The sequence below is a fragment of the Parus major genome, unplaced genomic scaffold (assembly GCF_001522545.3).
Source record: "Parus major isolate Abel unplaced genomic scaffold, Parus_major1.1 Scaffold257, whole genome shotgun sequence".
Classification (NCBI taxonomy): Eukaryota; Metazoa; Chordata; class Aves; order Passeriformes; family Paridae; genus Parus; species Parus major.
The window spans coordinates 205,726-232,229 of NW_015379265.1; the positions used below are offsets into that span (position 1 = coordinate 205,726).

Genomic DNA, 26,504 nt, shown 5'->3' on the forward strand with positions numbered 1-26,504 from the left:
AGGGAAGGGAAGGGAAGGGAAGGGAAGGGAAGGGAAGGGAAGGGAAGGGAAGGGAAGGGTGAATCAGGCCTCCAGGAGGTGGAGGGTGGGTTGGATGTCTGCATGTGACTGAAATGACAACAGGTGGAAGAAGGAGTTGAGGTGAGGAGGCTGCAGGAGACACAGACATGTCTGATCATCTCTCTGGGCCAGGCCTGCCCTCTCCTACCTTGGTGGGCTGGAGGTGCTCCAAGCTGTTCTCTCTGAGGGTCGCCACAGCTCTGTTGGCATTTCGCTCCTGCTTGTACATCTGTGTGGTGGGAGGGACGGACGGGGCCACGGCTGTGTTCAGGTGAGTCCCGTTGCCAAAAGCCTGAATGGCGTTTTCTTTGTGTGGGAAAGATGGAGAAAAGGGTTGTCAGGGCAGGGGGAAGCATCCCTTTCCCAGTTCTCTTTCTCTGCATCATCCAAATGGACGCCTGAGGCTCTCCAGAGCTCCTTTGCTGGTAACACAGGAGCTGGACACCTCCAGACCCTGCAGGACCATGGACATCTCCATGCCCCCACGCACAGAAGCCTCAGCAGCATGCAGCAGTGCCACTTACGGAGACAGATGTTGTTGGTGAAGAGGTGCAGGAAGCTCTCACACTCTTCCTGCCGGTTCCCGCTGGCGTTGCAGGTGCACCAGGGAGCGATGCTGGATGTTGAGTTGTCGATGTAGTTGGGGGTGATGGGGCTGCCTGCCGGGGCCGACGGACAAGTGTTACTGCAGGAAGGGTCAGTGACCTCCCTTCGTGCTCTCCTGGGTTACTCTGCCTCAGCCAAGCCCCTCCATGACAGCAGCAAAACCCTTCAAGTGCTGATGTCATGGGTCTGGTTTGCTCCCGGGGAAGAGAAGAGGAGCAGTCACAACCCTTTTGGTCACACCACCATCACCAAAGCCTTCAGTCAATTAAAAAGTGCTGTCAGTCCAAGGAATGGGCAGTTCCTGGGAATTCAGGTTCCCTAATAACATTCAGAGAATAATGGAATGGTTTGGGTTGGAAAGGACCTAAAAATAATCTTGTTCCACCTCCTGCTATGGGCAGGGACACCTTCACTGTCCCAGGCTGCTCTAAGCCCCGTCCAACCTGGCCTTGGACACCTGTGGGGCAGCCACAGCTTCTCTGGGCAGCCTGTGCCAGGACCCTCTCAGCCAGGAATTCCTTCCCAATATCCCATCCAACCCTGCCCTCTGGCAGTGGAAAACCTTCCCCCCGTGTCCTGGGACTCCAGCTCTTGTCTGAAATCCCTCTCCAACTCTCTTGGATTCACTTTAGGCCCTGGAAGGGGCTCTAAGGTCTTCTTGAAGCCTTTTGTTCTCCAGGCTGAGCATTCAAAACCCGAATGTGAATGAAGATTTTCATGCTGCCATAAAAAAAGCCAATCTCAATCTCCAGAATGAAGGATTAAAATGGAATGAAATGTTGGCCCAAAAATGTCAGTCTGTCTCATCCATCAGCACACAGCTGGTCCAAAGGCCACTAGCACTTCTCTTTGTACTTTTGTCTGTGCCAGCTGCAGCCAGCTGGGCTCTGCAGCATCTGAAACCCCAGTATGACTCTCTTTGAAGTTGGGAAAATGGCAGTGCATGGTGATTTCCAGTGGGATCACTGGTGATGGCACCAGGGAATCCCTGGCAGAGCAGACACCCTGGGACAGGGTATATTTCCATATATTTCCACTGGAGACAGAAGCTCGAATCTTGCAGTAGCCCATGGTTTTTCTCCCTCCACTCCAGCCATCCTAAAGTTACCCCATACCCACGGCTCAGTCATGTCACTGAAGGGAGAAAAACCAGCAGCAGGTTGGATGTGGCTTGGAGCAACGTGGTCTGGTGAAAGGTGTCCCTGCCCATGGCAGAGGGTTGGGATGAGATGAACTTTACGGGTCCCTTCCAACCTGAACCATTCCAGCACTCTGTGATGTCCCTGAGAGCTCAGCTCTCCACCTGACTGTCCTCATAGCCAGAGTAAGAGGAGACATTTCCCACCCAGAGGAGACATTTCCCACCCGAGCTGGGAAGGAGCCCACGGGAAGGAGGCGTCTCTCACCGATGATGCCGGTGTAGGCCAGCAGACAGGCGGCGTAGCTGTCCCTGCGGCAGCCGCTCGCGGCCTGCGGCGACGGCTGGCAGTTAAACTGGAATTCTGCGTAGCGCGACCTGATGGAGCCAGAGCACAAAATGGGACATTTTACCACAGGTGACTGAGGAAAAAGGGGTGCAACAGCACACTCGTGGTGTTTACAGAAGGGAACGTGTTTGTAAAATGCTGCTGTAGGTGTTTGAACAGACGTCCTTTTACAATCTCCTGCCCACCCCAACAAACCCGGGAGGAGGCTTCGAACAGGTTCTGCAGTTAATGTTTTACAGAATTCCTCCTCCAGACTGCATGAAAAGTCCAATCTTGGAAGAAATGTTTGTTTTCTGTTGTGTGAGGTTGGTTTTTGAGAGAAGAGCTGTTGTCAGGTATGAAATCAGTCTGTGTTGCCATTTTCTATCTTTTGGGAAATAACTTTGCCTAAAGACCCCAGCCTTCATTTTTAGTCTGATCTGATGAAACAGAGAATTGCTTTGGTCCAGTTTTTGTCTCTAAAGGCTCTAAATACAGCTGAGGTCAGCTCAGATCAAGGGAAATGTCCTACCCGTCTCCAGGGCTGCTGCCCCACCCTCTGTTGCAGATGCCCATTCTCAGAAGGACTCTCTGGAGCCTGTGGAGCCTGTGGAGCCTGTGGAGCAGGCAAATCATTCTGCCAAACACTTATCTGCCACGTGACTCTTCAGGCATGGACCAGCTCCTGGCATCTGGTGCTGTTTGGAGATCCTAGGGTATCTGAGGCATCAACACAGGGCTCTCAGGCAGGACGTGGCAGCAGCTGGAGATCCTGATCCCTCTCAACATTCACTCCGTGGCCAGGCAGGAAGGGATTTCACATGGCACTTGAGCTGCTTTGGAAACTCGAGCAAGCACCAGCACTGACAAGACTTGGAGGGAGGGTTCTTTATGTGACAACCTGCACGGTCTGAGCTGAGAACTGAGAACCTCAAATGTTTACCTTGCCTGGGCAATCTCAGAAAAACTGAGCATGTTGCTCCTCCCAGACATCCTCTCTCTCCCAGACATGTTGCTCTTGCTCCTGGTCAGTGTCCACATCCCAGTTTGCACTTTCCAGCCCACTTCACCCCTGTGCCCTAGCCTTCTTTTCTCATCTTTGTTCCCGTATTTGCCCCATATCAACCCTTTTCCCCCGTAACATGGACAGGCAAAATCTTCTTTCCCAAAACTTGCTGCATTGTTTAGAGATTTAGAGAAGGGAGATAGTGACTGTGGATTTTATATCATCCATATTAGCAGAACCCCCCACTCTGAGCTGGGAAGTTCAAAGGGCTGGAGCTGTGCAGGAGCTGCAGTGCAGACAGGGTGAGACCTGGGGGGTTTCACTCCATTTCTTTATGATTTATTCCTGGCTCTCCTTGTGGATTCTGCACTGCTGGCTTTGACCAGGTCACACGTCAACCTCTTGCTCCCTCTGTGTCTCTAGAGGATATTTTATATTATATATTCAGAGACCAAGGGACCAGGATAATTAACAGCTGTGCTGCTTGCAGGAAATCTTTTCCAGTCTCCTGAGGAGTAACACTCTCCCCTTTGAACCTCTTCTTCCCCCCCTCACTGGGCCTTCTTGTCGTGTTAGGGAGAGGGCAGTACCCACCCATTTCAGGTTCCCTGGGTGGCCAGGGGGCAACATCTGAGCAGGGCCTGGTCAGCTCAGGGGCTTTGCATCTTTCAGAGTCTACTTCTGCACAGCTCAGGTGTTCTTTGTGTTTCTGGGCTGCAGAGTGCTGAGGGTATCTGCACTTTCATGTTTCCAAGAGGATGCTGCTGCTCTCACCTTCCTTTGTGAAAATAAGTAATATTTGTATTGTAATTAAAAGATGATGTGCTGGTGGGGGACGGCTGCTGGAAGTTCAGCTCAGAAAGTCCCAAACCCCCCAGCAACTGGAGACTGAGGCAATACAGGGAGGTGTGTCCTACCCTTGTTCTTGTGCTCTTCCCCAGGTGTCTGCTCATGGCCCAGCCTCGTGCAGGGCACTGGGCTGGGGCCCCCACGGGGCTGTTATTGTCTTGTATCTCTCACTGCCAGGTGGGCTCCACTCCTGAGAGCTCTGTGTGGATTAACCTCTTGGAATATCAAACACTTTTTGAGAAACAGGGAGGTGAAAATAGTACAGATGAAGGAAAAGCACTGAAGGGGTTCTGGTGTCAGTGTGCACATGGGATGGGGGTGTGTGTGTCCCTGGGGCTGCATGGAAACAGAGGAGCAAAGCAGGCTGGCCACAGGCTGTGTGGGGGATCTGGAATGACACCAGGACTCTGAGACTCCTGTTGCAATCACCAAAACACAGAACCACAGAATCACAGAACCACAGAATGCTTTGGGTTGGAAGAGACCTAAAAATCATCTCATTCCACCCCCTGTCACCAGCCCCTGTCCGAGGGAGGGCTCTCGCTGTGGGCCAGCCCTGCGTGTCAACCTCACCTGCAGACGTAGTTTTCCCGGCAGGAATCCAGAGGCGCCAGGCAGTTGGGCTTGTCCTTGGTCTCGTAGGAGCAGGCCGGGACGATGGTCTGCCGGCGGCGCTCGGCGCAGGCCGTGTCCTCGCAGGGGCAGAAGAGCAGCTCGTGGGTGTACTCCGGGGGCACGCGGTCGAAGAACTTGCGCAGGGCCTTGTGGCACTTGGAGCGGTTGCAGGCGTCGGCCCGGGCCAGGCGCCGGATGCAGAAGGAGACGTACTCCGTCCGCAGGCGCTGGCACATCTCGTCCACGTTGCAGGCCTTGGCGGCGTCCAGACACCGGTTCACCTGTGTCACCTCATTCTCAGACCCTGCGGGGTGGTGGGACACGGTCAGGGGGTCTGCGCTGACCTCCCCGCCAGCAGCACCCCTGGGACCTTCATCCCCACCCTGCTCCCGTCCATGGCCACCTCGGTCAGACCACACCTGCTCCAGGAGGGCAGCGGATCGGGTGAAGTGTAGGTTTGTGCAGGACCAAATCCCCTTTCCATATTCATCTTCTCCCAAGAAATGCCACAGTCACAGCCCAGACTTCACCCCCAGAGCTCCCTTTGCCAAGCTCATATATTTAATAAAATGAATTTTGCTTTAATCTGGGCATCTGGTACCACTTTGCTAATGCAAATTAACCAGCCTGAGGCCTGGAAGACGGCAGGCATTAGAAAATGTGTCTACTTATAGCCATAGGTGGATCCACTCCAGTGCTGGGATCTCTCCTCATGGACCTCCCTGCTTCTGCAAGGTGCTCAAGATGAAAGACCGAGTCAGTGGCAAGGCTGGGTGTCTGACACACGGGTGTCTGCACCGATTCCTGCCACCTCAGCCTCACTGCCCTGGCCAGGGAGTTTCTTTGGCCTCTGCAGGGTCATGTCTGCCTTTGGCAGCAGCTCTGTTAGTTCACCCCGGTGTCTGCCCAGCTAAGTGAGACCTGTCTGGGATGCAATGTGCCCCATCCAGACCAGTCCAACCCAGTATCCCCATGTCCTAAATAGTGACAGTGCCTTCACAGGGTGGGATCACAGGTACCACCCGGCTTCGTGCCCCTGGGACCTGATGCTGCTGCCACGTGAGTGCACCTGGGTCTCTCCTCACACCCTTTTCAGGGTCACCCTTCACTCACATCAGCAAAACCACTCTGCATGTCAAACCTCCAAACAAGAGGAGAAAGAATGTCCCAGTCTGGGTGGGAGAGCAGAGATGTACTGTGGGATGCAGGGAAGGTGAAGGAAACCTGCTGTAAGAGGAAAAGTCAGGAAAAATAAGCAAAAACTGTATTGATGGATGAGAAAAACTGTCTGCATTGGGAAAATAGGGATCTCATGAGCTGATATGCCAATAGCCTTCTTTGTAAATACAGGGAAAAGGGAGAAGGTATTTGTCTAACACTGGTTGTAGGGCTGCTTCCAAGGTGGATGGGGGTCTGTTTTATAGAGGGGAAAAATGCTAGAGTGTCCCTGCAGGAGTCAGTGGAAACATCAGACTGTGTCTGATTGAACAGATAAAACAAGGGTCCTTCAAGCTTGAGGGACAAAATGAATTTGAAGCTGGTTTTCACCTCTCTGAATTAAAATAATGACCTGCAGCACACCAGAAGGACTTTCTCCCCAGCACAGAAAGATTTTTCCACTGAGGAAAACCCCCAGAATGATAAATTCCCAATGCAGAGTCAAGCCCTGTCTTTGACTGGGAGTTAAAACCAGGCAGTCACTGCTGACAAGTGTTAAAACATTGACAGTATCCCTGAGCACTTCAGAGCTGGCTGCCCTCCTTTATTTCCCTGACTTCATCATGTGCTCCTTCTCCCAACATTTATTTCTCCCTTCCTGTCGCCTCCTGTTGCTTACAGTGAGCTGAAGTCAAATTCCAAGTTTTTCAGTTATTTTATGATGGGTGAAAGTTTTGCTTGCTGTGCTTCCATCACTAAATAATTACCTTTAAAGCTGCCCAGAGATGAATACTGTCAGAGCATTGGTTTATGCTGGGGAGCTGCCAGCTGATGTGTAGGAAACAGTTACTTGGAAGGGTTTCATTACCCATTCAGCCAATAAATCCCAGGGACCACGCTGGATTCTCTCCTCTTCCCACACAACACCAGTGGATGTGCTTTTTAAATCACTGCTACAATTAGAGTGGAGTATGGATCCATTTGTACAGTTTTAGTAGTGACCATATATTGTTTATGTAAAATTTAGTTTCGTATACCTGTTGTCCATTTGGCCTATGGTCACAGAGGTGTCTTATGTTTCAACAAGTTCTTAGGATTTCTTTTTGGTCAGTTTGGAAGAGGGTCCTTTGGCAGTATTGACCACATGACCTCGGACACTGGATAGGCAGAGGGCAGCTGGTCGTAAGTTATGTTATGGAAGATATTGATTAGCACGAATAAGGACAAAAAGGTTAAGAATTTTCATGTCCCTAAGTGGATGCCAAGTCCTCTGATGAACCCCTGCTGCTCTGGGCCCTTTTGCTTTGCTGCACAACCTATTTCCATTTGCTTTAAAAACCTGAAAGTGTGCTAACCATGCATAAAAATCTGCATCCCTTGATTTCCCCTTGCTCGGAAGCTTTCTAGGATTCAGCAGAAGGGGAAAAATTCCAGTAAAGAAAACCATGACCCAGCAAAAAAGATTTCCTGTCCAGGCACCGATCTGCCAGGTGGAGTCAGTGAGAGCGAGGTCAGGGAGCCCCTCCCATTCCCCTGCTCCTCTTGTCCAGGGCTGATGGGTCAATTTGCTCCAGGACATTTTCACCCAACAAGCCTGGCCATGATGGGGACTGCAGACACTCACCAGCTGCAGGGACACGCTGCTCCTTCCTCGCTTGGGTGCGACTCCAGCTGTGGATGTCACCCAGAGCAAGGCACACATGTGGAAAAGCTGTTTGGGCACATCTGCCAGAGACACAGGAGGAGCACATTGCCTGCTCCCAGACAGGCAGTTTGGTAAAACACCCACTCCTGGTAAAGCTTCCCCACGGCTGTGGCGAACAGGCTGGCTGTGGTGGCACTGGTGATGGACAGGCAGCCACACTCACCTTTGAGCTGCTGAGCTCTCCAGGAGTTAAAGGTGTCAGGCTGCTCTGCTCAGCTGTGAACAGGATTAGATGCAGAGCAGAACAGGCTCTGGATCCTGAGGTTGCCCTCAGGGCAGGTGGCTAAAGGCTGTGGCTGGAATCAACACATAGGTTGAGTTACAACCTTTTTCCTGCAGAGCTTGATCCTGTAACTGATGTGGAAGAACCCTCTGGAACCTCAGAATGCCCAAGCAGCTCTTTGGTGAGGTGTCTGCATGGAACAGATCACCCACCTGCTATGGACAGTGAATGTGCCCAGGATGGGTCATTGCAAGGGGTCTTTGTACCACATCTCTAAGTCCCAGCCCTTCACAGTACGGACACAAACAGCCAAAAGACAAAAATCACAAGTGTTTTTTCCCAGAACATGTAACAGGAATCAGAGGCAACTCCTTGTAAAAACAATTGCCAGACCTGAAGGAGCACAAAGGACTTCCCTGTCTGCAGAGTGAGACCCCAGAGCTCTCCCTCCCTGCTCCAGGAGGGGTGGGAGCATTTCCCACACACCTACCTGCAGTGATGGATGCCAGCCGCACGTAATCAAAGCCCCTGACGAACGGCTCGTAAGGGGAGCTCTCCAGGACATTCATGCCTGGGGGAAAGAGGGAAATCGGTGAGAAGGCAGATGAGGCTCCTGAGGAAGGCTGAGATGCACAAGGTTGGACATTTGCAGTGAAAGATTGTTTGGTGGGTCTAAAGGGACTGAGCTCTAAAGACCACAAATGAATGGATGCTCAGAGTCGTGGGAGCGGGTGTGTGGACACATCCTTGGAGAAGGGAATAGAATGTAACTGGCTTTTAAAATATAGATCTCGGTTTTGGAGTGGGGCAGCCTGTCAGGGACTGTTGAGTTGTAACTCTCTGTAGCTCAAGCTCTGGGTGTACTGCAGGGATTGCCAGAGAGGACACCAGGCTGTAGCACAGCCTCCTGCTCATGGGCAGAGCTCAAACCACCAGCCCCCTACACACACAGGCTTTCCAACACTTCCTTCATTTATTGCTGTTTCTTCTGTGTCCCTCCCTGAGTCAAAGCTCCTCACCTGTTTTTAGGACACAGACAGGGCTGTTCACAGGGCTGTGTGTGATAACACAATCCCTATTTACTGTCACCTCTCCCTTTCCCCTTGCCATCAGCCTTTCCTTACTTGGCACAACGCTAATGACCCGCAGCTCCTGCAGAAACTTCCCCTCTTTGTTTTTAAGTCTCTGGGAGCCTCATTTTATTCAACTGGTGCTTCCTTTTCATCTGTGCAATGGTCTGTAATGCCCCATCATCCTGATGGATACCATGGAATAGCAGTGAAGCAAACAGCTCAGTATCTGTTGGTTTTTTATTAGACATTTGGATGGATGTGGGCAGCAGCAGGAGATGCACTGGCTGGGATAAAAGGACTCCTCATGCTCCGGGCATGTGCTGAGCTCCAGCTGTGGGCAGGCAGGAATGGCTCCGTGTCCACAGCCCTGTGCAATCACCACCGGTGCATTGCAAGGCAGCTTTACACCTCCATTGAAATATCTTGCATCGTTACTGACTGGAGAGGGGCCCATTTGTATTTTCCAGCATAGCAGTTTTATGTCCTGATGATAAAGAACCTTATCAGAGAGTTGTTATCGGGTTGTCATCATGTTATTGTGTCTCTAAACGGGAAGGTGGCTAAACATGGGCAAGCTCAACAGAAGCTGAGTAAATAGTGTGTTTTGTAAATTCCCTGAGCACAATTGTTTTTGCAAGAGGGCTTCTAGGAAGCTTTTTGCAGCCTCCTGGGTATGTGTGATTGAGAAACAAAGCTCTACATGGACTGTGTGGATTTGCTTCCTTTCCCAGTCAATTAAACATGTGTAAGGACTCTGAAACATGGGACTGCTACGAAGTGTATCTCCCTGGGGAAATTAAGGCAAGGAAATCAAAAGTTTGGTGTGTGAATCTGCCTTGCAAATGAAGTCAGTTGTTTGAAAAAGAGTGGGGCTCAGGGCATGACAGCAGAGGAGTAGAGCTGCTGTCAGCCTCCAAGGCCAGCCCTCTCCCAGTCATTTGCAGGGTGGAAGTCCCAGGCCAGTGGGCAGAGTCCATCCAGCACCAAACTGCTATTCTGCATCTGGAGACTCTGAGCTGGCCCCAGCCTGCTCTCAGCACTCCTTGTCAGCCTCCCTCTTCTCTCCCTTCTAGTGGGAGGTGTCCCTCCCTGCCCATGGCAGGGAATTAGAATTAGATGTTCTTTCAGGTGCCTTCCAACATAAACCATTCTGTGTCCCAGAGCTGGAAACCCTCATGACAACTCTGCCTTACCCAGCCTTGTCACAGGTGACCTGTTTCCAAAGTCTGAGCCATGAGGGTCAGCTTGGAAGGAGCTGAGACATTTGAGATGAATGGAGCAGCTGGATTGCTTCCCCAGGCTTCCCTTCAGTGGAAACAAATCTGGCCCATAATTACGGGAAAGACCAGAAACTGGAGGGCGCTGAGGTCTTGTATTTCCCCAGTTTGTAGCACCATGCTCTGCTCCCTGCAAGCTGTGGCACCTGAAAGCTTCCCAGGAACTTGATCAACCACTTTCCATCCTGGCAGGCCTGTGCCCTGTAGTGTCCATCCTCTTTGTTTTGCTTGGCCTTTTGGCCTGTGGTCTCACCCCTGCACTTTTCCTTTCAGGTTTCTGCCAGAAATGTTTCACAGCCCATGGCTGGAAGGCTCTGTTTAATTCCCCATTTTAATTTTCATGGTGCATAAAATACTCACCAGCCTGACAAGGAAGAGTTATGGTCACTGAGGTGCAATTTTATGGTGACTCTTAAAAAACTCTCAAAATCCAAACTTATTGAATACTGGCTCTGGGAACTCTTTAAGTTCCAACTTGATGTCATCAGCCCCAAATCTTCATTGACCCAAAGACACTGGTGCACTTGAGCCATTCTGAGAGAGTGATTTTTTAAATTCAGCTGTTTTTTCTCAACATAGCCTGTGCTTTATGTTGTGTTTCTATAAAATCTACCATGTTCATGGTCTTAGTTAATATACTTAGATACAAAATATACATTTCTCCAACAAAAGACCTCAGTGTATATTGGGAATGTCATAAAAAAGGTTGGGTTAAAAAAAAAAGGCAAGGAGGCATCTCAGGTTTTCAGTACTGCTTTCCCCAAAATGTTGATACCACGGGGATCAATAGGATCATCAAATCTCTTGAGTTGGAGGAGGCCCACAGAGACCCTCAAGTCCAACTCCTGGACACAGGACACCTCAACAATCTCACCCTGTGCCTGAGAGCGTTATTCAAATGTTCCTGGAGCTCTGGCAGCCTTCGGACTGTGCCCATTCCCTGGTCAGTGCCTGAGACCCTCTGGGGGAAGATACGTGAGATATTCCCTGATTTCCAACCTAACCCCCTCCAACACAGCTTCATGCTGTTCCCTCAGGTCCTATCAGTATGTCCTGGGACAGAACAGGACAATCCAGGGGTATTTTGCAGCAGCTTTGGAGCTGGGGGGCTCTGTGGAATTCCTGTGAGCCATTTCAGGAAGATCATCAGAAAGGAGCGTCCTGCTCTACTGACCTTCCATCAGCGTGTGGTGGATGCTCCAGTAGACACTCAAGCAGTGTTTCTCCTTCTTCATGCCCCGCTTGCACTTGCAGCCGTAGAGCTGGCTGGAGAGCAGGGCCGTCACGGTGCTGCGGCACTGGCTCTTGGCGCCGGGGCCCAGCTTGTTGGCGCCGTTGCCGGCGATGCATTGCCGCAGCGTGCGGAACTTGGCGCTGCACACCGGGTCGTTGGTGCAGGACTCGCCCGCCTGCAGGCAGTCCCTGCTCGAGCCCGCCGCCTCCGCCATGCCTTCTGCAAGGGAACCGACAGCCCGTCAGCTCATGGAGCAACCCCGCCAGAAATGGGCTGGGTCTCCCGCTGCCTCCTTCTAGGCTGCCCAGAGAAGCTGTGGATGCCCCGTTCCTGGAAGTGTTCAGGGCCAGGCTGGACAGAGCTCTGAGCAACCTGGGACAGGGAAAGGTGTCCCTGCCCATGGCAGAGGGGTGGGACCACATGACCTCTGAGGGCCCTTCCAGCCTAAATCATTCCATGGTTCTATGACAGGATCAGCCTGGTAGCAGCATTATAGGTTACAGAAACTTGACCAGTCCCTGGTCTTCCTGGAGAACAAAAATATTTTCAAACCCTTTCTTTCCCAGCTCTCTATCTCATTTCTGCCCTCCAAAGATCACAGTAGCCCCATGTTAAGGAGACCCTGGCCTCTGCTCCTTGAATATGATTTAACTGTGCCTACACCTTCCTGGAGCTATAAACGTCTCTGTGTGGGTGTTTTGACATGTAGTCAGCCCACATATATCCCAGGAACTGGGATATTCCCAATTCACTGTCACCATCTCCCCAGGACTCCCACCGCTTCTGTTCTGGCTTTTTTCAAGCTTTTGTAAATTCAGAGTTCCTCTACCAACAGAAAACGCTGTTCCCGTTTGGAGAGGAGAGCCCAAAGCCTGGGAGGAAGATGCTATTGCTACACGTACACCAATAAATGAATCCATCTGGGCTCAGTGGTGCTGCACCTCAGTGCCAGGAGCAGACCAATCCTGTGTTACTCTTGCTCTTCCTCACTCCAGCAGGCTGGACACATCCAGCTGGGTTTCTGGGGATGTGCTCACCCCAAGGCTCGTGGCTGCAGAGCTGCTCCTGGCAAAGGGCAGGGCCAGCGGCTCCACCGTGCTCACCCGTGGCTGTGCAGCACCCAGGTAGTGACAGGTGACAGCTGTCATGGTCTGGAGCATTTGACATAGATCAGGCATGACTTCACCAGGGCTTGGGAGGGTGAGGAAGAGGCAAACCTGGTTTGCGGAAGGGGAGAATCAGTTCCAGTGCCCGTACAGTAATTTTGGATCCTGCTGTACTATAAAAACAGAAACTGCTGTCATGACCTTGAAGGAGAACTTCTCAAATATTTCCCCAAGGAACTCTCTGTCTCTAACATAACTTGTCTTCCCTTTGGATAGGAACCAGAAGGGAAGGGATAGAGAAGAACATCTGCTTTTTGACTCCCTCCGGTGTCTGCTTCTGGTGAGACCCAGCTTGGACAATGTTAGAAAATCCTGCTTCCTGTGAAACATGTGAGTCCCTGATCTCCATCTCTGAGGGCTTCATGAAATCTCTGCTTTCTCCAAGACTCTACAGATCTCTTCATAAAGTCCCCTTTTCTGCCTTCCAACTTCTACCTTTCCTTAATTTCTGCACCTCCCAGTTCAGCACTGGAGCCCAGTACATCCATTTCTGTTCCCTCAGCAGTCACAGTGTGTTTGCTAAAAGGAGCTGTCTCTGTTGCTCTTGATTAGAGTAGAAAGTAGCAGCTGGAGTTCAGATACTTCAATTATGTTTATTACAAACTTTGGGTGAACCCACCAGGAGGTTTCCTCCTGAAATTCCCCAGTGGAATCTCAAATGAAAAACCTTTCATCTAACTGCAGACTATTTCGAAGTGCCTCATGGCCAACGTCAAGCTTTCAGGTATTTCAAATCTCACACCATCTCAAATCTGAGTTCTCCTGCCCCTGATTTATTCATAGACCTGGTTTATTTAGCACTCGAGGCTGGTTTGGATCTGCCAAACGTGGAGAGAGAAATTATTTCCAACATGTGGGAAACGCTGCCTAGGGCTGTCATATACTGAAGAACTTCGAACACAGGGAACCAGTTGCCTTGAAATATCATTTGGGCAATTTGCAATTTCACTGAGATCCATAAAATGAGCTCGAGAACATATCTGAGCAGGATCCATAGGAATAAAGGAAAAAATACTTGGCTTCTTTTACTGTGGTTTTCTCCAAAGGATCTCCTCTGAATGAGGATAAAGCCCAGCAGGTTGTATTCTAGAAGAGATGACTTTGTCAGTGTCCTGTCAGCTGCTAGAAAAGTAGGTTAAAATAGAAATTATGACCTTCCTTCCCTTTCTCCGCTACATGAATTGCAGAAGATACTCCCCAGGATGGTTATAAACACAACCAGCCTGTAAAAGCTGTAAAACACTTTGGGAGCTCACTTTAAATAAATCAATCAGATTGACCATTTGAGAAATTTTCCTGTAAAATTTTAAATAAATATATCCTCAAACCGAGCCTTGCTTCACAGAACAAAGGCCAGGGGTGAATATTTACAGCCCAAACCCACAGCATAAAACACCCCCATTCAGACTTTATGACAGAGGTGCTTGAAGCCACTTGGAGTGTCACGAATGACCTGTTCTGTAATTGTGTCACTTAAAAACCAAATCATTCAGGAGCTTTTATTGTTAGCGCTGTCTTTGCAACTGAGACAACATAACACCACGTTTTTCTCCTCACACTGCCCCTGAGAGAGTAATTTTATGCAACATTAAGACAGCACCTCTTAGGGAAAAAAATAAATCTCCATGACTTATAAAATTGATAGTGCTTCCTAACAGGCAGGGACAAGAGCAATATTAGGTCTTCTCTCCCAAAGATGGAGTGGCCTTTCTGGGTTTGCCTTCAAAAATAGCTCCTGGCAGGCTCTGTGCCCCAGGATTCTCCTCCTCCTTGACTGACCAGGGAATTGGGATGTGCACCGAGCTGTGCGTGGCTTGGGCTTTCTGTGTCTCTGCTTTTCTAATTGCAGCCCTTCCAGCTCCCTCTGCTCCCTTTAAAAGGCCATTTGTCTGGAGTTTTATTCCTCACTCCCTGCTAATTTCACGCTGTTTACGGTGGGCAGATGGAGTAATGAGTTTATTTTCGCATCCTGTTTGTAGCTGTGCTCCACATCTGTTTCTGCTCACTCTTATCTCAGTGCCATCCACCCAGAGTTACTCCTGAAGCGTGGGAGTAGAGAAAAATCTGTCTCTTCCCATTTGAACAGACCCTCAGTCCCTCTCACACAGGTGTCTCAAAGGGCATTGTGCTGGCCCAGCAGATCTGACTCTCCCCCAAGGAGATAATTTCCTTTCTCAAGGAGTGTTTGAGGTACAGAAGTGTGAAGGTGATTCCTTGTGGGCAGGAAATAGTGAATAAAACACCTGGAGAGCACCAGTGTGGAGTCCTGTCACTCTCCCTTTCTTACTGACCTTGGGCTTTAGATGTTTTAGCAGGAACCACACCAGTTCCAGCGGGAGCTTTGGGATTAAACTGGATTATAAACATGTATGAACGGGGCTCCAGGTTATATATGAATTCAGCACGAATCTTTTTACACTCCTCATTTGAGGGGCTGGTGGAATTTGCTGAGAACATCTCAGGAATGTAAGGTCTGAGGGTGTTGAAGCAATATTGGAAAGTTCAGCCCAATAACGTGCTGTGTACGTTACAAATGTGCTGCCTGACTCTTTGTCCCTCCAGTTCTGACCTTTCACCCCCTCCTTCCATGTTATGAGCAGTCTTTGGTCTGCATTGGGTCTGTGCCTCCATGCAGGACTTTACAGATACAGAGGAGATAGGAATAAACACAGCAGCATCCAGTGAGTATTTCCTCCTCCTCCAATCGCTGATCCACGTAGGAGACAAGCACACTGTATGGACTCAGACCCAGAGGAAACATTCCTCTCATCTGTCTTGCTGTTTATCATAGATTTATACATGACACCCAGATACCATGACAAGTTGTATCATGTCTCCATTACCCTTAAGGAGAAGAGAATTCATCATGAAAACCCTCATAATGACTTGGGGTGAAGTCTCCCTAGATATCATTATTCCCCTACACTAACACATCCTTTTTGACAAGGCTTCAGCCTTTGTTTTCTAAAGATGCCTCTGGAATGCCCCATCCTGCTGGACTGACTCAGCCAGACTAACCACCAAGTCAGCTATAAACAATATTCTTATGAAAGGAGGATGGAAATCAGACCATCACGCTCAGTGCATGACCTGCTTGTAAATAGTTGTGTATCTATTTTAAACAAGTTTAATCCATCAGACCAAGGAGAAGGCTTAAAACCTTTGTGGATCCATGAAGTCCCAAAGTGGGTACAAGTTCTTCTGAAATGCTGGGAATCTGAAACTCAGATCACACAACAAAGTACAAGTTTTGGCAGAGAAAATGATCCATGTCACCTTGATTCCTTCTGGAATCTGGGGGCACCATGACATTGGTGTGTTGGGAAGCTTCAGTCCCTGACTTCTGCTGGAACAGAGGCTCTTCTCCCAAGGCCAGGCAGTCATAGCAGACAGGGGGATTAGGGTTTGTGATCACCAGGATCTCAGCACCGGTGCCTATGAAATAATCATCCCATCCTGTGGGATAACTGGAGGTCTCTGGGTACCAGCTCCTTGTATGTCAAAATGAGACAACATCTAGCAGAGAGCAGCAAGGACAACTGAGGTCCCAAGGGCCGAAGGTGATCCTTGAGTACTTGCAGTGGATATAAGACCTGAGGTGCCACCTTAATTTGACTTTAAAATGTCCTGGCCGAAGGGAAAGACAAAGATTCTCTGCTGAGGCTGAGCAAAACAAGCTTAGAACCAGGACAGCTCCTTCTTTGGTCTAAATTTGCCTGGGTCTGCTCAATCACAGCACCTTGAGATCTTCTTTCCCACCTCTGACCTGTCATGTTCCTCATCCGGAGATGTTATGTGCTGGGCAGGGCTCCCACGTGTCCCTGTTCACCTGAGAGATGATGGAGAACAAGAAGTTTGTTCCCTTGTCTTTCTGTGGCTTCAAGTCTAATATTTGAGCTGCACAGAGAACCATAGGACAGGAACCTTAGGACCATTTCTGTTGGAGAAGCCCTTTCAGCTCTCCAAGCTCAAGCATTCCCCCTGCACTGCCAAGGCCACCACTGCCCCCCAGTCCCAAAGGTCACATCCACACGGCTCTGAAATCCCTCCAGGGATGGACACTCCACCAACCTCCTGAGCAGCCTGTTCCAATGCCTGAGCATAATCCAGTGCCCGACCAAAATGCTGCAGAAAGCTTTCTCTCAAGGAAGGTGACTCAATAAGAATATTGAGGATTCTCGATATTGAAATGATCTTTGCTTTTCCAGTTAGGCTGTTTCCCAAGGAGACACTGTGAGCACCCTGTCACAAAGAGGAATCCCTGATGTGTTCAGTCAGGCCGTGGCTGCAAAGGGACTGCATGCACTTCCAGGGATGGGGCAGCCAGCACCCCTCTGGGCAAACAATTACAATTGCAATGTTGGTGACTTTCTTTGTGCCAGCTCCTTGGTCATCAGCTGGACTTGTCTCACACAAAGGAAATCAAGATTCCATGCCCTAGCCATAATTCTGAGGTAAGGAACAAGCAGAAGGATGTCAGTGTAAGGCAAAGAGCGTTCTGCAGATGCCAGAGGCACAGGAGAAAGGAGGCTTGGCCATGTGCAGGGACATGCAAAGGCAACTGAGGTCTGTGTATGGGGAAACTGGGAGAACTAAGGATTGATTTAAGCAAGGCAGTATTTGTGCTATCAGCAGCGTGCTGGACACTCACAGCAGTCTCCCCACACTGGGGCTACGTGTTCCAGCTCCTGATCACCACGGGGCTGATTTTCCAGTCTTCAGAGGAAAGAAAGTGCTGTGTGCTGCAGCTCCTGGAACAGCACAGAGAGCCTGGTGCTCCACATGGCTGCAGTGCTCAAGGCAGAGCCATAATACAATATCCTATAGCTGCTGAGACACAACTGAGACAGACACTGAGACCCCCAAAGAGTCAGCACAGTGGTGTTTGGGTCCCTCAACCATCCTCACCTGGAGCAAGATTTATCTTTGAAGGGTAATGTTGTGATTGGATACTGGAGCACACACTGTGACTTGTTCTCCTGGTGTCCCTCCTACACCAACCTCACCATTAAACCCTTTGCATCTTCTCCTTTTACAAGCACAAATTCTTCTCATGTTGCAGTTTATGTTCATCCACCACTAAAGCAGCATTCAGGAGTCATCAGCCACAGAGTCTGAAATGACTGAGCTCCTCAGACATCACTTGGTTTTGTACATGTATTTTTATTTCTCTATCTCTGCATCAAGATCAGCTCAGCTTCCCAGCCCAGATTTGGATAAGCAAGGCAGTCTAATTCTCATCCTTCTGAGCAAAATTTCAGCTAACACGACCAGTGCCTTAAAGCCAGTCTGCTTAAGTCCAGCAGAGTGAGATCCAGATCTTTCACAGTGCCTGTAGTGTTTTTATACACATAAAAAATAAAACATCTGAGGATTTTTTTAGCTCCCTTAGCTCCATTTTGCTTCAAATCATTTGACTGAAGAGTTCTGGCATTCACCAACTCTTCAAAATCTAGCAAAGTCCTATTAATTAACTGTGCACTGATGTAAAAAATGACCACTTGGGAAGCCCATATGTGTCCCATAAAGGTTTATTGTTTCCTGCAGGGTAACTTAATATGAGAGTGTAATAATGCAGAGTCCCATGGATAATCCCACAGGTCCCCCACATCTGACCCAAGGTAGAAACTCTTGACACATTTCACACACACCTATTTCCTCCATCCCTGTGTTCACTGCTGGTCACTGCCGTGGGTTTTCATGACCCCCCAGGTCCTACAGAGCCCCCCAGGGCTGTAGCACTGACACTGCTAATTCCTGCAGCTCTGCACTGTTACAGAAACCTCTGATCTGGATTGAATGCAGCTCCCAAGCCTCCTTCCAGTGGCCTTGTTAAAAGCTTTCTGCAGTGCCTTCTCTCTGGCCATGGCTTCCAGGACTTTATTCCCGATGATGTTTGGGGTGAGAGAAATCTCATCTCAAATTTTTGAGATGAGCCAGGGCAGTTCTCCACGCAGCATTCAGGAAGATGCCTCAGACACTCCCAGGACAGTGCCTGCTCTCAGCTCTTGTTTTCCTGGTTTACACTGCTCAGACTCCATGGATGCAGCTGGAAAATTAGAGCTGAACATCCTTCTGTCTTCTGGCAGGTGAATGAGCTATTTCTTTAGGAACAGTGAAACTGGGGTCAATTTTTTTATTTTTTGAGATCCATTTGCCCTATCTGAATTTTTTCTTTAACATCTCCTGCAGCAAAGGCATCCCTCTGTACATGAAGATGCTTTTTGCAGAGTGTTTGAGAAATCAATTCCACCAAAGGAGTTCTGTCACACTGTCCTGAGTCGTCCCCAGAGGGATTTACTGGCCAGATGGTTGATCTTGGGGTGAAATATTCAATAGCAGCTTGGAAGGGGCTCTGAGCAGTGTTATCTAGTGGAAGATGTCCCTGCTCATTGCTGGGGGTTGCAGAGATGACCTTTAAAGGCCTCTTCAAAACCCAAACTATTCTCTGATTGTCTGGCACAGCTTGCCCAAGCTCAGGTGCTTGTTTTCCTCTCTTTGGCTGGCAAAACTCCCTGTCCACGCCAGCACTCCTGTTTCACTTGGAATCCTCCTGCATAACAGCACAGAAAGAACAGTGAGCTCATTTAATTCTGGGAACCAAACCCTGCAAATCTTTCTTAGCTGTCAAAGCAGCATTTCTGGAATCACATGGCTTTGGCCAGAGTCTGTGTATACATCATTTCACTTACACTTTCTCCCAGATATCCCCCATTTCTGATTGTAAATTGGATTTCTTTTGCCATGCCCCATTTTCTGACCCTTTTGCTGCCCTCTCCCCCCCCCCCCCCCCCAGTCTATGTGGATGGCAATGTCCTTCTGTCAAAAACCTTAGGGGCAAGTTAAAACCAGAGGGAAATTTTTATAAAGAACATATCCCATCAGGGGCATTGGCAATGCAGACTTGCAAAGTCCTCTTGGTCAGGGCAATTTGCAAAGACCCATGAGGGACAGATCACAGGAAGAAAAAACCCCACATCTCCAGCCATTGTCTTCAAAATATCTTCTTTGGTACAGAAGGAAAAAAAATCCTCTGAATATTCCTGCTGAGCTGTTTGGGGTCTAATCTCCATCTGAGGGACGTGTCCTTCATTCCTGCTGCTCCCAGGGGCAGGCATATTGCAGTGACTTCTATTTTTAAAAATTACTTTCAGTGTTTGCAGATTGCCCAAACCCTTCCCTAAACTTCTGCCTCATGAGCAGAGCAGCATTTCTGGAGGCTGAAGCACTGAGGGGTCAGGACCTGACAGCACAGATTTCTGTGCCCTGCTCACCAGTGCCATAAAGACATCTCTACACTCTTTTATTTTCTCTTTTTCCCCCTGCTCTGTACTTCCTTGCAGTGTATCGCTTTCCTGCTCCAGATACCATCCAGTGATTCTCATTCTTTTTCACATCCACAAAGATTTTCCATCTGCTGTAGTCTCTGGCTGCAGCCAGTTCCTGGAGGAGTGTTCAGCGAAGAAGAGGTGGTGGGGTGAGGCTGCGGGTGAGGAGAGGGGTGGTTGTGCTGGTGATCCACTGATGGACACCATCACTGACACAAACTGGGAGCAGGAGTGGATCTGGTGTTCATGCTGTGGGTTTCTCCCTCTCTGACATAACCAAGAGCAAGATCCTGAACCTCTGCTGTGGTGCAGGTCAGAACATGTGATGGGTCGTGAGAGGGGCAGCAGTTCCAAGGAGATAAAGGGATTTGAGGACGTGGAGCCTTTTGGGCAAGACCTTCAGAATGACATCCAGGCTGCTTCTGTCATGTCCCACCACACTCTACATAGAATATCTTATTTTATATATATATATATATATATAAATAACCCTCCAAATTCTGCTTTGAAATCCGTTTCTCCTCGTGCCACAGAGCTGCTCACACAGAAATACGTTCTCCCAGCAGTTGCTGAATCTGTCAGTGTGTGTGTGTGTGTGTGTATCAGCTACTGGAGATGGTAGAAAAGTAAAGTCTTTATCTTTCCAACTCTGAGGAAGAACGAGATCCCAAAGGAGTGGAAATGGAATGCCCTTTTTAAAGAAGCAGAGAGAGGAACTAGACAAATCACAGATCAATCTCATGGACAAGGCTATCCAGGAAAGGAGGGGGTGACGTGATTTGGCCTCTCCAAGCTGTTTGGCACAGGCCACATGAGGTGCCAGAAGAGTGAGTGGGCTCTGGGCAGTCACAGCCAAGTGGGTGCTCATGAATACAGAGCTCCAGAAGCAGAAAGGCACATTTTCAGACTAAGAAGGTGTTTGAGAGTCTGTCCTGAGTCTGCTTCTGTTCAATATTCCCATAATGACTACAGTGATGGAATAGAGAATAGATTTCTGTAATTTGTAGCTGACAGAAGATGAGGAGGGGGTCATAAACGATGGGCAAGACAAGACTGGAATTCAAAATTAGCTTGGTCTGTTTAAGGCAGTGCATGAAATCAGGAGGATGACACTGACCAGAAGCAAAAGTGGCACCGGGAGATGCGAGTGTGAAAAGACAGGGGGGAAAAGCAAACCTAGGAAATAGAGGCAAGGGAGATAGGACCATGGGGTGAGAGGTGGTCACAGGCTGAACAGGGAAAAGAAACAAGATGAAAAACAGAAAATTTGTGGTCTGGGGCATAAGTGGTATGTGTTTATCACAGGAAGCAATTATTCTGCACTTCTCGGCTCCAGAGAAGCTGAGAGTGCAGAGTTCAGCTGGAGTTTGGGTCATCTTTTGATAGGACAACACATCTTAAGGAAGATGACAAGATCCCAGAGGAATTCTATTAAAATTAGAAATAGTTTGAGGTGAGGATGAAAGAACAGGATTTGTGTAGTTTAGGATGAAGGCTGTGAAGAAACAAGATCAGAGCACTCAGATACATAAACAAGACATTTCAGATGTGGACAGTGATAGATATCCCTCCACTGCTGTGAGACATAAGATGAGAAGTAATTCTGGGTAAATGTGCAGCAAGGGAGATTTAGATCAATATTAAGAAAAATGTTATATGGAAGTTAAAATGTGGAACAGATTATGGAGGGTCTGGTTAATCCCCAGCAGTGGGATTATTTACCAAAGCACCTGTCAGAAACAACTCTCGCATCCTCCGTTCCCTGCTGGAGCAGCAGGCGTCGTACACGCGGTCCCTTCCCGCTCTCTGTCCCTGTGGCACCTTCTGGCAGGTGTGAAACGAGGACAGGCACCTCCAGATCTAACAAACCACGCTGGGGTCAGGCACAAACGGAAGGGGAATAAAGTCTGTGTGAGGTGTGGCTCTCCCAGAACAGGGCATCTCCTTCCCCAAGGCCGGGTGGGACCCTGGGGCTTGGAGCAGCCCGGGATGGTGCAAGGTGTCCCTGGGCAGCTGTGCCCTGCCTCACCAGGCTCTAACACAGCCACTGACACCCCGTTTTTATCCACTGGCTCCCACCAGATGCTGACACTTCCCCCAAGCTGCAGAAGGGTGGCTGGATTTTTAAAGCACACGCAGCACCCGCGGGAGGTCTGTGTCCCCCTTTGGCACCCTTGCCAGAGATCTGAGGGAACCGCTGTTCCAGGGCAAGCTGAGCCCATTTGCTCGCTCCACACCCTCCTTTGTGTCCAGAGCAGCTTGGAAGGCAGAGCACGCCGCGTCCCCCGTCCACGCTGCCAATAACAAAATAAGGGCAATGCCTTCAAAGACAGAGTTCTCAGAACACAGAGTTCATCAAGCCCTCGGGGGAGTTGTGATGCCCCCTGCATCAAACAGCCCTAAAAACGTGTGATGCTCTTGCTTCAGCAGGCTCCAGGAGTCATTTTCAGGCCCCTGTTCTTGCCATAGAGAAGTGAGGAGAAAATTACATTTTCCTCGTTTGATCTCTGGCACTTGCTGGATTGGAAAAGTCCGCGGGTGTTGAGTTTGAACTGCTGCCAGACTAACAATTGTTAGCAAAAATGGACAGGATTTGGATCCTGCCTTCAGCGGTTTCAACACTCTTATCTGTCCTGCACATCATTCCCTAGAGCTGGAAAACCTTCCAGCTCTGCCTGCAAAACACAGGAGCAGCCAAGATGGGCCAAGACAACTGTGCAGACCTCGAGCATTCATTGCTGAGGACAGAACCTCACCCATTTTTAAAGGGTCATTTATCAATGAACTCTCTTCTTAATGTACCTCTTTGGAGCAGTTAAATGGCAGCGTGCTCTGCAGCGCCTGGTTACGATGGGGATCCCAGCCGGATGCCAAGCAGGAGCTATGACCCCTCCTTCTGTCATTAAGTTCATTTTTTGTTCCATCCACTTCTTTTTCTACATGATTGACTGGTGAATAAAAAGGCCATTTTTTTATTTTTCTTTACAAGGGCTGAAGCAGTTTTAATCATATATAATTCAACACTTGCCGTGCGATTTGCATTCTCTGCTTTAGGATGAATTTGGCACTAAACAAGCACTCAATTATACTCCCCCGCCTCTGCTTTCTCTGGAAGTTGCAAAATTCATTCAAACAAAAGCCAAACCCTTCTAAGATTTATGAAGACTAATGATGATTAAAATCAAAGAACAGAGATTCTTCTCCTGGTGTTATGAAGCCACAGGGCTCCAATAAATGTCCTTCAGTGACACTTTTCCTGGGCTCAAAGACAAAACTGTGTACATGTGCATACCAGCACAGGTCATTGTATCTGTCCATCATCCCTTCATCTCTCACTGACCTTTCTTTGCTTCTGACACTAAATATTAGACACAAAGGCTGGAGTTTGTTAGCCCAAATCCCAGGTGAGGAAGAATAAGACATCCAGTGAAATCTGAAGAGGAAGCCAAGTTGGAAAAGCCAGAGAAGATTTTAGCTGAGGAAGGGAAAAGGCAGTGAGAACTGAGTGGTGACACAAGACAACTGGAATTTAGGCATCTAGCCATACATACAGTATTTACATGTCTAGGAAAAGAGTTAGGAAATACAAAAGGACCTGAATTGAGTTCTTGCAGTTACTCTCTGAAATCACTTCTGTGCCCTCAGTGGCTTGAGGAGAGCCTGGGAGCCTCACTTAGCTGGGATCAGTCCCACAGCCTGTGGGGCTCACGGGGGAGTCAGACTGCAAACCAAGGGTGGGAGGGCATGGAGGGAAAAGGAAGGATGTGTTGGAACAGCAAAAACACAAAACCATGAGAACTTTCATTGGAATAAACAAGACTCTACCCTAAAGAGACATTGAGGCTGTAAATGCCAGGATTCACAACCTGAGCCATGCCATGAATGATCCAGGAGATGAAATCCATGCTCCCATCCCACACCAGCAGGAGGGCACAGTCTGTGTCAGCACAGTCACACAACAGCCCCGGTCTGTGCATTAATACAACCTTACACATAGGAGTGATTCTCTTTACACGGATCTGCCTCGCCCACAACATCAGCTGGCTGACAGGGGGACCACAGATAGGACTTCAATCATCAAACTTGGGGGAGAACTGTACCTCTGGAAGCAGTGCAAGCCTTGTGTCTGTGCCTCGTGTAATATTTAGAGTGCTGTGTCGAGCAGGGAGAGGCTGCACTGAGAGATCTGCACAGCCTTGGAGAGTCTTTCCTAATACATCTCATAAAAGAGAGAGCAAAAGAGATATTTCAGCTGGGTAACTGAGTCATAAAAAGCATAAAACCAATGTGGAGGACACAGAATAAGGAAAAACAGTGGAAACATGATGAGAAAGAGGGAAGACAAATGGATCATGTCTTGGGGTGGCTCCAAAACCAGGATGATAAATTGTTTTCCCCTCGGGCTGCTGAGTTGAGGCATTGGGCAGAAATGGGCAGATAATGAACAAAAAAGGCACTGTGTTAAAAAATAAAATATAAAGTATAGACTATAAAACAAATAGTAAATTATTTGTCATACAAGAGTGGTGCAGAGGAAAAGAAGCCAAGGCCTGCTTGAAGCAACCTGGTCTAGAGGAAGGTGCCCATGGCAGGGGGTGGAACAAGATGAGCCTGAAGGTCCCTTCCAACCCAAAGCATCCCGTGGTTCTCTGATAATTGTGCTGGCAATCATTAATTTCCCCCCCGAGCTGGGTTTCTTTGTTTGTGTATCACTGGAGGAGCCAGCTGCTCACCCGTGGGCATTCAGAGCACCCTGGGGTGCTCCGGGGGATCTGAGACATGACCAGGGCTACAGACGTGACACAGCCCCAGGGGAGCCCTGCCTGCTCCTGGAGCAGAGCTTTAGCAGGGCAGCAGCTCAGCTGTGGCTTCACACATCAGATTGAGGGATACAGCCCTCGGAGCTCAATCCTGCTCCCACAGCAACACGTGCTGAAGGTGCAGCCAGACAGACAGAGCTGATGTGAAAATGCAAGTCCCGCCTGCCAAATGTGGCCACAGCAGCGGCCACGAACTTCACTGTTCAGAGAGGAGCCCTGACCTGTGTCAGGGATTCAAACAGCACCTGGAGCCACACAGGCTGGGAGATTGCTGAGGTGGGGCTGGCTTTCCCACTCAGCACAGCACAGGACCAGCAGTGCCTCCTGCCACGAACACGGCTGTGACAGCAGCACTGCCCAAACGCCAGGGAAGGAGCAGCATCCTCCAGCCACGGACTCTTCACCTGAACTACACCTGCAGCTATGGCAATCAGGTGTTCCTTCCATCCCAGAGATCCCAGGGGATGGAAGGAAATTAAATAATAATAACTTATTAAACAAGGTTTGAACCTTTGTGATGAACTTTCTCCTTATGCCCTCACTATTTCTGTCATGGAAATCTGTTTTTGGTCTCCGCTTAAATAACCAAACACAAATTTTGCTGTAAGAAATTATCTTGTAATCCAAGACAACTTGAGCCATACAAAGGTCTAGTAACTTGCTTGAAGGCTTCTTTTACCCTTGTAAAATGAGAGTTCACCCAGCAACAGGAGCAGAATCCTAATATTTAATTACTGGCTGCAGTTCACATGCAATTATTTATGACACGCTTTCGCTGATTATTCATAGGTTTCATATGGGGGGCGGGGAGAGGTCATCAGGTTGCAAACAGGCCTGAAATTCAGAATTACTGCTGAGAAGAGCTGGGAAAGATGAGTATGATGGAAAGTGCATGGGAAGAGCATAAAGGAAATTGATTATGAAAATTTACCGGGAACATGTGTACTATTAAAAACTCTATGGCACATCAGTGAATTTCAGCCACTTAAATCAACAGAGCCTTTAAAGGCTCACATTTTTTATCACCTAATCAATGCAGGTAAAAGTGTTGTTGGTCTCTCTTCCCTGTTCCCTATTGACTTCAGTTTCCCAATTTAGAGAAGCTCAGTGTTTAATCTAATTTTAAGTGTCATGAAGTTTGAATAGACCAGAGGCAACTGAAAAGCCAGGAGTAATAAAATTCAGCTTTTGTCCTGAGTGTCTGTAAAGCCCAGCTAATCACAGCTCTCCTTGAATGGCGTTTGTTATTTCCAGAACCCTTTTCCCCCCACTGGAGCCGCTCTCAGCCTGCTGAGGAAAACACAAAACTCTGCCAACAACTGACTGCGAGGATCCCCATCCTCAGCCTCACGATGAAAACTCATTCTGGGCTGTCTGGGGCCTGGCCAGGAACAACATTACTGCTCCAGTCCAGTTCCTCTGCTGCTTTCACCTTCCCGAGTCACAGCTCTGTTTGCAAGAGCTGCTGCACTCCTGGCCCAGGGCAGGCACAAGCAAAGGCTGCAGCGGCTGCTTTCCATCCTGGGAGTGTTTATTCAGCTGTGGATGAGACTGAAGATCCCAGTGCCCCAGGAAGAATTAAACTGCTACAGCATTTCCCCATGGCACCCTCAGTGTTCTGCTCCACAGCAGAAAGGTTTGGAAGGTCCCCTTTAACTCCGAATATCCTGTGAGTGTGATTCTGTGGAGGTTGGGAATCACCCAGCAAGGGAGTGATGGCAGTGCCCTGGTTAAAAGAAGATCACGACTCATAGAATACCCTGACCTGAATGGAACCCACAGGGATCTTCCATCCCACCCCTGTCCCTGCCCAGACCCCCCAGCAATCCCCCCTGGGCATCCCTGGAGCTCTGTCCAAAGGAGCTCTGTGTCCATTCCCTGGAGCTCTGTCCAAAGGAGCTCTGTGTCCATTCCCTGG

At 49.0% G+C, this 26,504-nt stretch overlaps 1 protein-coding gene across 1 annotated transcript in view; it reads right to left on the reverse strand.

Moving 5' to 3' along the window:
* The window catches only part of LOC107198636 (GDNF family receptor alpha-4), a 72,437-nt gene that overhangs the window by 8,071 nt on the left and 37,862 nt on the right, over positions 1 to 26,504 (reverse strand). The window contains exons 2-7 of the mRNA XM_015615752.3: positions 11,213 to 11,491; positions 8,179 to 8,259; positions 4,561 to 4,906; positions 2,073 to 2,182; positions 585 to 719; positions 209 to 366 (exon numbers count right to left, since the gene is read on the reverse strand). Coding sequence (XP_015471238.1) covers positions 209 to 366; positions 585 to 719; positions 2,073 to 2,182; positions 4,561 to 4,906; positions 8,179 to 8,259; positions 11,213 to 11,491 — 1,109 coding nt within the window. The remainder of the gene's footprint in view (positions 1 to 208; positions 367 to 584; positions 720 to 2,072; positions 2,183 to 4,560; positions 4,907 to 8,178; positions 8,260 to 11,212; positions 11,492 to 26,504) is intronic.